At 45.4% G+C, this 14,038-nt stretch overlaps 1 protein-coding gene across 8 annotated transcripts in view; it reads left to right on the top strand.

Annotated features, from left to right (window-relative positions):
• Nucleotides 1-14,038, top strand: part of AKAP13 (A-kinase anchoring protein 13) — a 322,148-nt gene that overhangs the window by 197,082 nt on the left and 111,028 nt on the right. Inside the window, exon 1 of one of the 8 annotated variants that reach the window (XM_059371622.1) lies at nt 7,485-8,189. The exons of the other annotated variants lie outside the window; for them this stretch is intronic. Within the exon in view, the coding sequence (XP_059227605.1) occupies nt 8,109-8,189 (81 nt within the window). The 5' untranslated portion in view covers nt 7,485-8,108. Of the gene's footprint in view, nt 1-7,484; nt 8,190-14,038 lie in introns of those variants that run through there. 8 annotated transcript variants of the gene reach the window in all.

The raw sequence follows: 14,038 nt of genomic DNA, 5'->3' as shown, positions 1-14,038 counted from the left end.
CAGCTCAGGCCTTGTCCTTTGTCGCTTGCTGTTTCTCGCCTCTGGGCCTTCACACCCCATCCTCTGCCAGAGCCTGTACCCAGAATGCCTCCCTAGACTCTCCCTCCTGGGGCTCCCTCCTGGGGCTCCCCCCAGCGCCACACACACAGCTCTGACCTGGTGAGTTCCTGCTGCTCTGTCGGGCCTCAGGTTAGTCAGCATCGCTACAGCAGGCCTCTCTGGACCCGGGAGTGGGCTACACCTCCAGGCAGATGTTCTCTCAGAGGTGGAGTGCCCTGTGCTCCTCTGTTGGAACACTTCTCATGCATTATCATAACTCCTTCTTGCCTCACTGGCTGCTGTATCTTTAGCGCTAGGCATGGGTATTCAGTAAATATCTGTCTGTTTCACTTCATTTTCCGAAAATCTCGTTGAAGGTTTAGGTCAGCGACACGTGGAGTTGTAGTATACAGTCACAACAACATTATGAATTTTCCACGTGAAATTTCTTAGTTTAAGTTGTTCCTGATACTAAATATGCCATTTTTATCATTCTGAGCATTCCATGTTTTTAAAATACTAACGTGTCTTAAAGCTATTCTTTGGATAAATTTGAAAATTCTACTTAAGAATACAGAATATTTGGTATACTTACATAGATGCAGTTTATTATATGTCACTGATGCCTCAGTAAAGGTGCTTAAAAATTGGGGTGCCTGGGTGGCTCAGTGGGTTAAAGCCTCTGCCTTTGGCTCAGGTCATGATCCCAGAGTCCTGGGATCGAGCCCCGCGTCGGGCTCTCTGCTCCGCAGGGAGCCTGCTTCCTCCCCCCTCTCTCTCTGCCTGCCTCTCTGACTACTTGTGATCTCTCTCTGTCAAATAAATAAAATCTTTAAAAAAAAAAAAAGAAGAATTTTTTTTAAATCATTGAAGTGATGGGGGTGCCTGGCTGATGCAGTTGGCTAAGCATCTGATTCTTGATTTTGGTTTAGCTCATAAACTCAGGGTTGTGAGATCGAGCCCCCCGCATTGCATTCCATGTTCAGTGTGGAGTTTGCTTAGAGTTTCTCTCTCCCTCTCCCTCTGTGCGTCCCCCTTCTCTCTGTTTCTCTCTCACAAATAAGTACATCTTTTTTAAAAAATCACTTAAGTGATAACTTGAATATTTTTCAAGGTCTGGCTTACCATCTGAAAGTTTAATCTGAACCTTGTGCTTGTAAATGTGTATACAGACTGCTTGGGTGGGGAAAATAACAGAAGTGTATTTGGATGGCTCTTTAACAGTATCGTTAATGTGTTGAAGAATAAGAGCATGTGGAGGGTGCATATTCTTTTAACTCTTAAGGCTTTGAGGGGGAAAGAGGTGCTATTACTTACAGTTATTTTGCTCAACTAAAAGTTGGTAATTGTAGGATTATGAATTTGGCAAAATTTCTGCCTGTGAGAAGTAGTTCTGACTCCATAAGGAAGAAAAATTAGAGTAGCTTTTGTTTTATTGTGTCAGTGCTGCACTGTCTTACGTGATGTAGTCATAATGATCATGCTAAAAATAAATGTTGCTAGAAGACTCAGAAATAACAGCAAGTATGATTTATAGTTGATCAGATGTGACTGTCTTTGGGAGCTGGTTTCACATACAGTGCACGAGCGCACGGGGTGATGATCTAACAGTGCACTGCGTGGGCGCAGTCTCAGTTCTTCTTTGGATAGGGTCACTGGACAGGCTCAGCAGGAGAATGCTATGGATCTCCTATGTGTTAACTTCAGCAAGAAATGTTACAGATTGTTGCATATAGTGAAGGAGATGAAGAAGTGGGACTGGCGGTTCAGTTGGCTTCGTAGCTGGTGGAACAGCATCAGGAATGCTGGTTGCTGCTCTGCCATCCTTCCGGGGCGGCTTTGGGGTGAACTCTGGGCCTTCACTGTTAGCCTTGTTCCAGCTTTACCAATGACACACGGCTTGGAGGGGCAGCTGTTACTGCAGCCACAGAATCTAGGTTCAGGATGCCGTGTTCAGGCTAAAGTGATAATAAGAAGGTAGAAGGGGAAGATGTAAAGTGGGTGTTTATATAAAATCACAAGGTAGGGAACGTCTGTTACAGTATGGAGGAGACCTGTTTTGAGTCCAACAGGAAAGGTAGAGGAAGTGAGCTTGGTTCGTCAGAGCCGCATATCCTTGTAGACGGTGGTCTTCGTGTTAAGACGGCCAGCTTGATCTTAACCACCCCAGGGTGGGCGGTCACAGGGCCCACCCGGAGCCATCAGGCAGCTAGCGGTTGTGGTGTGTGATGTAGTCGTGATGATCATTACGATCAAGTGTGATCCAGCAGAGAAGCTCTGAGGAGGGCATGAGTCGTGATGGGAATCTTCAGATATTGAAAATGCTGCCTCACCATAATGCTTGTCCCAAGGAGAACAAGTAGGATTAGTAGATCAGTGCATTCTGAGGAAGACCTAGATGGCGGTTGTCGGTATTCAGACTAAAGTCTCTGAGTTGGATGCGTTAGTTCTGATTTTTTTGTTGTTGTTCTGATTTTTGTAATGGATTACTAGAGTGAGAAGCTGTCGAAGGGAAATGTTAAGTACGAAGAAGTCAAGTCTGTTTAATGTAATGATACACTTTCTACCTGTACTTTCTAAAATTAGGAACGATTTGTCGTTTTTATTGAAAAAAAATTTTTCAGTCCTTTGGCATTTCTGTAGAATCTTAATATGAGAATATTGATATGAGTAACAAATTCCGAGTTTTAACTCAAAATTTTTTTTTAAAGATTTTATTTATTATTTATTTGACAGAGATCACAAGTAGGCAGAGAGGCAGCAGAAGGAGAGGGGAAGCAGGCTCCCTGCTGAGCGGAGAGCCCAATGTGAGGCTGGATCCCAAGACCCTGAGATCATGACCTGAGCCGAAGGCAGAGGCTTTAACCCACTGAGCCATGCAAGCGCCCCTCTTTCCTCAAATTTTAACTTATGTTTTTTCAACGATAGTTCTATTTCTTTAACTATGGGGGATTGCTCAGGGCAAAATAAGATGCATTAGTGAAAGGAAAGAGGATTTACAGAGGAGGGTTAAGGGAGGCTCACGTTGTTAGCTGTACGACCTGACACCACTGGCTGCAGCTCAGAGGGCCCCCCTTGCTCGGCCACCAAGTGGGCGCGAACCTTCGAGCTCCTGAGGAGGAGTCGAGGAGACGGCAGGTGGACGCCTGGCAAACAGCAGGTACGCAGGACACATTGTTAGTAATCACTGTTGCCGCAGAAGAAGCTGTCCTGTCACTACTCCACCTGCAGTTATCTTTCTGCCGCCTCGCTCTCTCCCCACTCCTTTTATTTCACCAGGCTGGTGGCAGTTGTAGTAAAAGTCAACAGTTGTGGACTTGTTCCTGCTGAGACCTGTCTCCCCAGAGGAGCAAAAGTTTGTGAAGAGACATTTTTAAAGCTTTGTGACTATTTTTCTTATATTCTTCCATCTTAGTTTTTTTTTTTTTTTTTTTTTGCCACTGTTAATTGGGGGCAGAGAATCTGCTGCCACCGGCTGCAAGGTCTTCGAGTCTCTTCCTGCGAAGGCACTAAGGGCTTCAAGCGGGGGCACTGCTCGGCTGCCACCCTCGCCAGGCGAACTGGAACTGCTGGGGGGCTGCCCGCCAGCCTCCCTCTTCTCCGAGGCCTCTTCACCTTCATGGACTCCCCAGATCTGTTGGAGAAAGGCCTGGGGGACGAGGACGGGAGGCCTCCCTCTCCTGGACCAGTGGTGCTCCAACACCTCAGTTGAAATTAAAAAGGAAATCCCAGAGGGAAATAGTGCTTTTGCAGCATTGTCAGTAATTTCCTTCTCGCTCGTCCCAGTCAGCTGTCATACGTGAAGGACTCTGTTATTCCAGGCAGGCAAGAATTGCCCAAGTGGAGAAGTGTTTTATCTATGTTCTAATAAATTTTGCCACCAACAAACGGGTAATTCTGGGTGACTCACTGTTTTGAAGTAACAAAATCACAGATAAATGAAAATTAACTGTGGTAGACCTTTCCTTCCTTCTGATGACACGTGAAAAGTGGAGGAGGAGAGCATAGTGATGCAAGAACCACTGTATGTTCTCCGCAGCCGATTTTGAGAGAATTTCTCAATTCCTTTTTCTTTCTCCTCTGCATCTTCCCACATCCTCTGAGCTATACGGCAGCTGATGATTTCCTAGTCTCAGGCTGACCATATCCAATCAAGAGGGGGCTTCCTATTGTACTCATCCCCTGTCATTTTTCAGTTCTGGAAACCTGGGTCCGGAGAGGCCAAGTCGCCACCCCACATTGCTCAGGGAGGCAGCAGCACACCGAGGAACAGAAAGAACCCTTGATTTTCACCCTGGTACCTTGTGTTCCTGCAGGGACCGAACTGGCTATTGGGAGGGATCGGTTAGCTGTGCCCAGTCTCATGCAGATGCTGTGTGTTCACTTTGGGGTTATAGGAAAAATCCTTAGTAGAAGTAGACTCCTCCCCTTCCTCCTTCCCTGCACCTCCCCTCCGTGCTTACTGGCTTTCGGTGTTCTGTTTGGGTCGTTAGCATCCCCACTAGGTGGTGTCCTAATTCAGAAATTTTGACTGTGGGGCCTTGAGACTGGGCTCTGCTCTACCTAAGGGAAAGCAGCTGAAGAGACCTGACCCATAAGAATTACTTAAATAATTTGGATAAGGTGTTAGATCTTGTAATTAAGTAAATGAAGGGAAAATTTAATCTGTGAACAGAAATGCTGTCATTGAATTAGAATGCATAAAATATTCTGGAATATTTTAGAACTTGTGTTGGTCCTGTGGTATGAACAGAGTAAAGGACTGGTTGCTTCTCTTGAAGAATTTGGGACTCCTCTTGTGGATCGAGAGTGGGATGGAGGACACAGAAGGGAGATACGATTAATCTTGTAAATAACTACTATGGTGGTAAGAGGCTGGAAATAAGTATATTTTACTATAAATTCCCAAAATTTAGGAGAAGGGAGGATTTTCTCAAAACAAAAATTCATAGCTCTCAGCTCTGGTTTGGATATAAAACGATTGGTTGCTGTGTTTCAAACTCCTAACAGAATAACTGTTCAGTGATTCCAGATGTTTTTGATAAAAACTTGGAATTGTCACAGCAGCGGCCAAAGCACAGGACTGCGGATTCTATCTTCTGTGGAAAGTGCTGAGCAGATCCAGAGGGGAAAGCAGAACAGTCGGGGCACCCCCTTCCCTCTCCACCACAAGTATCTGTTCCCTATCCAGAGTGTTCATCCTAGAAGAAGAAACAAAATATAGAAGGACAGTTCTAAATCTTTGTAGTAGGTTTCTGTGTGCAGAAGGAGGAGGAAACCTAGACTTCCAGCCTCTGGCACAAAGTCAGCAGATCGCCAGAAATAAAAAGGTTAGTTAGGTCTCAAAACATTTCAGGCAATTGCATTATTTTGAAGCCGGTTTCTTTTCAATTCCATAACGTCTTGAGGACAGAGACCTTGTTATTTGTTTGCCTTCCCTGCAAGGCAGAGAATATCTGTTAAAGCAATAGAGATTGTGTGCGTTTAAGTCAGTAAGCACTTAGACGGGATCGGGAGTCGGAAGCCTCTCTGGTGACTGAGCATCTCTGGTCCCCTGAGAGGTGCCTGGGAACCTTGCAAGCAGGAAACATTTGCTTCTAATTAAAACAGAAGGGAGTGGCAGGAGGAATAAACCATGTGGAGGACAGAGGGGAGCTGGCCTTGTATTCATATGGAGAGGAGGGGGGTTCTGAATTACAGCTTGATGAAAGTTCATACAGAAGAGGTGATAAAACTAGACATTTTCCCATATCCTAAAGCCTGATGGGTCTTCCCATTTGTGCTGTGGACCACAGAGTCTCAAAGTATTTGTAAGGTCCTGGTCAGGTTCCCACCCTTTTAGTAAGTCTGAGCAACAACTTTATTTACAACTTTTTAATCTCTGTCTAATCATCCTGTTTCTACTGTTTTCCATGCTCACTTTAGTGAAAAGCAACATCTGTTTCACTGTTAGTGTTGGTAAGATCACAGAGCCAGGGCTCACGGCGTGGGAGTGGGGGGCTTGTGGGGAGGGGGAGGCCGGCCACCTGCCTTGGATGACACAGGGGTAGGGATCAGGGCTCCACGTTGGGCACAGCTAGGGCCGCGGTGTAGTGGTAGGTGAGGAAAGATCTTGCTTTCTCATAGGGTTTGCCGCCTTTCCCTCCTTTGGCTGGTTAGCAACATGAACGCCTGGCCTGAGGAGAGGGTGACTCATCAGACCTTCTCCACCCCTTTCATAAAACCCTGAAAAACCTTGCTACCACCTCTGTTTGCAGTACTCTGTTTTGAACTATTTGAAATCTCTCTTCTTCCTCTCCCCTGTGGTATCTGAAGCCCCTCACTCACACTCTTTAGGTCTGGCTGAGGACTCCCCTAGCCTCTTGAGGAAAATATTGGCAGCCTAACGCTCCTAAAGGATAAGATCTTCTTCTTTGCTTTCTCCACTCTTCCCCCCCCCCCCCTTTTTGCTTCCCTCAGTTCCTTCTTTCCCTCCCAGATCACTTACCAACCAAGCTGAGAGGGTGTCTGAAGTAAGGATGAATTCCGGAGTGGGCTGCCCGGAGGCTGTGGCACGGGGTAGGACTGCGCGGGAGGGCGTCTCCGCAACAATGAAGTGACAGAGCCAGGCAAAGGCTCAACCAGTGCCATGAAAGCCCTGAAAGGGGAAGTGGTCCCAGCCCAGGTGACCCTCCTCTCTCAGAAGTATTGACACATGCACCCATTCATTCTACTCCTTTTTTCTTGAATTGTCTTTAAAGCCCCTTCTGTCACTCATTTTCTGCCCCGCCGACCCTCTGCCCCCCACCCCACCCCCCAAAAAAGCAAAAAGAATGAACCATTCTTGAAAGATTTTTAAACCATATCAGGCACTTTTGTAGCCACTTCTGGATTCTAGAGACATAGCCCTGAAATACTTGGCTAACATTTTTCTCATATTAAATCATGGGTTTGCATTTGGCAGGGAGCTGCGTGTGCGCCTCGGGTCGTTTCCATTTTCTATACTTTGCGGAATAGATAAGTATGTTGTACTTGCTCGTGGTGTTTAGGATGACATCCTCCCCCTTTTATTATCGCGCTGCTCCGACATCAGAGCGTTCGAGTTGCATCTTGCAATGCCTGACAGAGCCTTTTTCATAGGGGACAGTGTGAGGAGGAGGAGGAGGAGGAGGAGGAAGTGGGTTGGAAAAGGAAGCCTTGTTTTTCTCTTCGTCTGTGGATGAATCATGTTCCCACTGCAATTAGGTTTTCAAACCTCCAAGGCTGCTGGTGCGGAGCTGAAAGGGCAAGTAGTGACGTTCCTGAGGGTGAGGGAGGAGGGGGGCTGGGGTAGGGAAGGGCCAGCGCCCGAGGAGGGAGGAGGGAGGAGGGAGGAGGGCCGGAGGAGTGGTCTTTCTCTTTGCCTTTCCTCTGCTGTCAGTAGAGATTTGCAGCTGAAATCAGAACCAAGCCCCACTGTCTGGTGAGCAAGAGGCCGACTCCAAGGACTTTGAACAGAATCTCCAAGCTTCTACTGGTTTTTGGTTTGGGTGTTGTTTCTGTAAAGGAAAAAACTTACCTTCCTTCTCTCTTCTCTCTCTCTCTCTTTTTCTTTTTGTAAGCAGGAACAGAATTTAATGAGGGAATGAGAGTGTTTTCATGCCATCCCTTTGAAATAGAGTTGTTTTACCTTTTTCTCTCTTTTGCTTTTCCTGACAAAGTGCAGACTGGATTTTTATTGCCTGCTTTGGGTTTTTCCCCCACGTGCGTCGGCCATTATGCGTAGCCGGTTCATTCTTAATTTTTCTACTGGAGTTGTCGCCAGTGATGGAAACGCTGCACACTTCTCTTTCACTTGGGATCTGCATAAAGTAGAACATCAGGAGGCACTTACTGTTTATATTATGAATTACAAATTTATCACCCCGGTGCTCTGAAGTCGCCAGAAAGTCTTCCATCCGTTCAAGGAATTGGATTCCACTCAGTTTCTTCTTAATCAATTTTGGACCCTTTGAGGGTTTTATAGAGAGAGGAGTTTGGAAGGCACAGATCTGCAGCTCAGCGTGCGACATTTGGAACTCTGGACTTGGGGGAGTGCAGTTGGAACAAAAATGTATGAGCGGCACAAGAGGCGCTACAGCCTGTGTGACATCTCCAAGGTGGACAGGACAGTGGATGTGGTGTTGCTGAAGGTAAGGGGCCACACCTCCCAGAGCCCGCAGCTCCCAAGCGCGCCTTTATCTCTTCGCATCCGGTGACTGAGTGCCTGGCTGCCCTGCTGGCGAGGAAGGCTGAGAGGATGTGTGAAAAGTCAGGAACAGAGGGGCGAGGTTGATGATTCTAAGGTTCTCGAAAGAGTATCTGAACCAAGACTATGGAGGGGGCGCTTAACAATCAGTCTTAAGCTGCACTTAAACGGTTGAGACATCATTTTGTTTGCTTTAACATGTGCTCTTAAGCTCGGGAACTCTTAAGCTCATACTCCTGAAAATCACAGCGGGAGAAATTCGTTTTCAGAGTTGCTGTTTCCTAAGATGCCTCTGTCTGTCCCCCTGGTATCCCCGCCCGCTCACCCTCCCCTGCTCCAGCCCCACCTGTCTGGGCATCGCTCTCTGTGGGTCTCCTCTCCTGCCTTTTCTCTGATTTCCTCGCTCTTGTCTTCTCCTGTCTCTTGTAACTCTGCAGGGGCAGGAAGGACACATTTTCCCTTCGGAGGGGTCTCCAGCCTGTTTATTAAAGTTGCAAAGTGGTGCTCCCACCTTGGTTTGACTGTTTTTCGTGGACTCTGTTGGTAGCTGTATTTGTTTTCTCGGCGTCGGTGATGTCGGTGTCTAAGCAGGATGGGGGTGGAGACTCCGAACAGCTAATTGCTCACAGAGGGCGTCCTTGAATCTAAAATTAGTAAGGACTCTTCCAGCCATAAGATGGGAGTCTGGGAATGTTGGACGACTCCAGGAACACTTTTTGGAAGTTTAGCCATTTTCTGGCAAAGGCAGGGGAAATTGGAAGTCGACCAAGTGCTTCACAGATGCCAAAGAACCTCAGTACCTGAACTTGGGAAAGTTTAAAGCTGGTGGGGCGTAGGCGGAGTGGTAGCGTGTCGCCCTGGTCAAGGAGATTTTGGAACTGTGTTATCGATTTATCGATTCAGTTTATTACTTGAGACTTCCTAAACTTTTTCACTGGTCCATTGAGGCCCAGAAATGGGTCTAGAAGGCTAGTCATAGAAACCAGTGACATAAACCGTGGATGAGGCGCCAGGTAGAAGTCGTGATTTATGACAGAGTGGTGTCCCTGGCCTTCCTGATGACGGCCAGGTGCTTGTCCGACTTGCCAGGCTTAAGCTGAGAGCAGTTTGGGACCTGGCATTTTGAACATGTTCCAAGATGTAATCAATTTTAGTTCCTCCGAAACATGATTACCTCTATGAAAACACAGTGGTGTTTTAAAAATTTTTTCCTCATAGGATTATTATTTAGGAGAGCTCAGTTTTTAGGACCTTTATACGCTTGACTCTTGATGATCTTAAATTTTACTTGTCTAAGGAAAGAGAAAGAAGCGATAAAAGGAGGGAGGGCAGAACATCCCAGTCTGGGTGTCACAGGGAGTATCACATATTTAAAATAATGCTAAAATGCACAGCACCCTGCACTGTAGCCGGGAAGGAAAGCCTTTACGAGTGGAGCTAAATCAGCGTGGGCTTACTGGCCCCAGAGACGCTGTTTTACAGTTTAACAAAACACTTCCACATGCGTTATTTCATGTGAGACTTTCTGCTCGGGCAGCAGCTGTTCTGTCCACACACCTGCCCCCACACATGCTCGCGTGAAGAGCCCAAGTCTTCCCCTGATCTCTTGAGCCAAGTGAGAAGTATGAAGTACTTGACTGACGAAGATGTGATTTTCTTTTTTTCCCACAAGCCCACAACTAATGAAGGATAATTAGTTTTTTAGGTGAATTTGCTTGTATTCTTTTTTTTTGCGGGGGGGGGGTACCATGCTGCCAACTGTATAATGAAGGCATTTTAGTAGAGAAAACTTCACTTCTCAGAAAATGGGCATTCGTTACAAATGGAGTCCTGAAAATAGTGTGTTTGAAATAAGATCACTAAGTTTCGTGTTAATTTTTTTGCTTTAGAGAAGAAGGTGACATTCTTGAGAGCCGTACATTAAAACGTTATTAGTGGCGTGTTCGATGACAGTGATGGCGCTAAATCCTCGTCTTGCTCAAAGACAGACAATAAACAGAGAAATTAAAAAGTAGGGATTACTGTAAGTTACTTGACAGGGATAAACAATGGGTTATATAGGAAATAACCAGAAGGCCTGTTTTAGATCAAAGGTGTTTCTGAGGTGTTGCCGTTTAAACAGCTGATCTCCAAAGGATAGAAGGATGCCCGCGCTGCCAAAGGAAAGTGTTCTGGGGAGAAGGAACAGTAAATGCAGGACCCCGAGGTCCTCAGGAAGCAGTGGCCGGGCCACCATGATGGGGGCACACGGAGCAGGAGGGGGAGCAGTATCCAAAGAGTCCTAAGTGGGAGAAAAAAGCAGGGCCTTGACGGCCACGAGGACTTGGCTGTGTTCGGATATGTTACTTCTCAAATTATGTTTTGAAGAGATCCTTCTGGTCGTGTGGGAATGAGCTAGGCCGCCATTATGGCAGCCCGAGGCACAGTAACTTGGTTTTGTGGTCCGAAGTGGGAAGAGGTGGATGGATATGAGATCCAGGCTTTTCATGTTTACATTCCTAGTATTTGTCCCATTTTACAAACAGACGGGGATAGTCAGTAATTTTCCAAAGGTCTCAGCTCATGTGGAACAGGTAATAGGATACAAATCCAGCTCTGATTGTTTACAGACTTCATGCGTTTTCTTGCTAAAGTAGACCTCCTTCAGTCAGCAGTGCACATGAATATGAATGTGTGAATCAGTTTTCATTTAAATACATATGTGTTTCTTTTCTATGTTATTATTTATTTATTTAAGTAGGCTCCATCACGGGGCTTGAACTCACGGCACTGAGATCGAGTTAGACGCTTAACTGACCAAGCCACTCAGGCGCCTCTAGACTTCCCTAGTGGAAATAGTCTTAGAAACTCTTGTCGATTGCTTCTTTCCCAGGGCAGGAATTCATTCCATAACACATAGGGCAGATTCGTGACCTCATATAAATTTATTTTGGTGCACAATTTTTTGTAGATTTTTTCCATAATTCTTTTTTTTTTTTAAATCATTCAGAAGTATTCTCCAGTGATCTTTAACTTTGAACTTCAGTATCATTAATCCATGTTTTTAAAAAACCTCTCATATTTGGGTACATATGCCACTCTGTTCTCAAGTGGTCATGTGTGTGTTCTCACTCCACTTTTGTCTGTAGAAATTTGCTGTTTTATACAAATGAGTTCATAAATTTTTCATTTCTTCTCTATTTCTAAGTACTGAAAACAATATTCCTAATCTGTATTAAATGCTCAAGAAGTTCAGTTAATTGAATGAATTACTCTTTTAGGACTTCTAAGTAAGGATTCCCACGCATCATGGTACGTAGTCTGTAGTTCATGTACTAGAAGGTTGGCATAAGAGCACAGAGATGGAGGAGGACAGTAAACACAAAATTTAGACTGTGGGCCCGCTGCTGTGGGATTCCACATTTACGACGCGGGCCTTCCATCGGCATCCCAGTAATTCATTGCAGATTAGCTACACCATTCTCGTCCCGGTTATATAGCCGTGCTTTTTTTGGCTTGTGCTGCAACCCGATCTTTTCCCTTGGTCAGTGCTGTAGAGTTTGTTTCATGGTAGCTCTCCTGCATCAAGGCCTTCCCTTAAGATTTCCCTAAAGCTGCATATGTTTTCAGTCTGTGTCCTCAGATCAGCTCTTGCTTCCCATCATCGGCCTCCAACAACCCTGAAATTTTACCTCCTTTCTGAATTCTTTGCTGAATAATAAGGCATAAGTTAACACTTGGTCACTTACGCCTCCAGTCCCCGGCCCAGTACACGCACACTTCGCTCTTCCTCACTATGTGACATTCCCTTGACCACCCCCCTCCGTGTGTATAACTTCTTGCTCCTATGATAAGGGGTTGGTTACTATGAATCACATGCTCAAAATGGGAAATGGAAGAATTTTATTCTTGGCAGCAACCCATTGGTACCAACATGCTTGTTTTTATCAGCATCCTTCGAAAAGCTAGTAGGGAACTCACAAGCTGGTGAATGATAGTTTTCACCTAACGTAGCTCAGTAGCTAAACTCAGGGTGAGTATTCCTGAGACGCATGTTAACACAAGAGGACACTACCTATCTGAAACTTTGTGCAAAACTAGCATACCAGAAAGAAGGGCATCAGAATCGAGGATTGATTGCTGATGTAAACTGACTTTAGTCCAAGGCCCATTTCTGTTTTACTAATTTTATAACTTTAGGTACCTGGAAAAATATTGCCTACTAGTAATAATATGATTTTTCACATTATTGATGGTTTATTGAGAACGTACTTTATAGCCTGTGATTAAAAGTGTCTGGTGAATCCTTAAAAGATTTGCAACCATGTTTTGTGCGCACTGAATGAAAATATTTACAGAGGACAGCCCCATCCCTGTCCATGATGTTTGGGCAGGACACATGACCTCATTAGCTAAACTCAGAGGAGTAATTTGTCTTTAAGTCTAGTGTCATTTTCCCGAGAAATACTCCATCCTTCCTAAGTTTGCTTTCTCTAAGACAGTTCGACCTCGCGTCAAACGAAAGATGCAAGGAGACTCAGGCCTGAGGACAACTGCACACATCTGCCCAGTTGCAGTCCGATTCCCTGAAAAGATTTGACTCAAGTATTGGCTTCTCTGTCCGGATGGTGGGTTTTTGCTTCCTTTCGTTCAGCTTGTAACTCTGGCTGGATCTCCTGAGACAGTTGCGGAGGAAGTAAATATGAGCGATGGCTGGGAAGGCTGGGTGTAACCCTGAGCTTGTATTATTAGGATGTTCAGATATAAACAGTAGGAGAAACGCTGCCAAAAACAAAAGGCAGTTCCCTCTCTGCTGGAAATATGTACAGCTCTATTTTCAGACTGATGGGAACACAATGTGGGTGTAGTTCAGAGGCTCACAAGGAGTCCCAGGCTTCGTGGCAGGAACGAAGAATTACCTGGACGGCCCTGGCCTTTCTTCTGACTTTCCATTGCCCCATGTTCCATGTGCCTTGTAGTCCCCCCAAATTTTGGATGTTGAATACCCGTGATGTCCGTGATTGAGGGATCCTGGAGATAGTGTGGACAAAAGACTAAGTTTGGTTTCTAGCTAAAGAATCATAAATGGGGTCAGAGCCAGAGAGTTTTTTGGTAACCTCCCTCCCAAAAACATGGATATGTAATAGCAGAGTGTCTACCTTCCTCTGTCTTCCTCACTTCCAGCCACTTGCTAAACACAATTTCTTCCCTCTCGTACCCATCCAGTCTGTTGCCAGTCCTGCGTCTTGCTCATACTAGCTCAAAGATTCCATAGGGCAAAATCTGGAGAGAGGGGCTCATAATCATCTTCATTGGTCTCTTTAAAACTCAAATTATTAACGTCTCGACACTGTTGTTTCTTCCTTTTCTGTCTCCTAATTCTGCTAAGAATCAGAATCTGGCCAAGCCTAGTCTCAGAGTCGGAGTGTTGATAGTACAGAGAACCAGCTTATCATCCACTCATGGAAAAATCTCGATCTTAGAGGTCACCTTTTGGAAAAGAGACTTACGGGCAAACAGGTGTGTTACCATGTTTGTACTCGGGACTTGGCGTTCTATCTGGCCTATAGGAAGCACTCTGAATGTTTCCAGTGTAGCCACATAGTTCAGTCTTTAAGTTGTCTTTCAGTATGAGTGAGAAAGACACAGTTGTTGAAGAACAGCACCAAGACAAGGGCCGACTTATCTGTGATATCAGATTCTGAAACAGGGCAGAAGGACGGGGGAGATATTTTGTAACCCGGTTTATATCTCTTAAGCAGTTTATTTATATGGTAAGAACAATATGTTCACACAAGAAGACATTATGCTTGG

This window comes from Mustela nigripes, chromosome 13, assembly GCF_022355385.1.
Source record: "Mustela nigripes isolate SB6536 chromosome 13, MUSNIG.SB6536, whole genome shotgun sequence".
Lineage (NCBI taxonomy): Eukaryota > Metazoa > Chordata > Mammalia > Carnivora > Mustelidae > Mustela > Mustela nigripes.
Note: the sequence above shows the minus strand (reverse complement) of the source record. Positions and strands in the feature narration are given on the sequence as shown.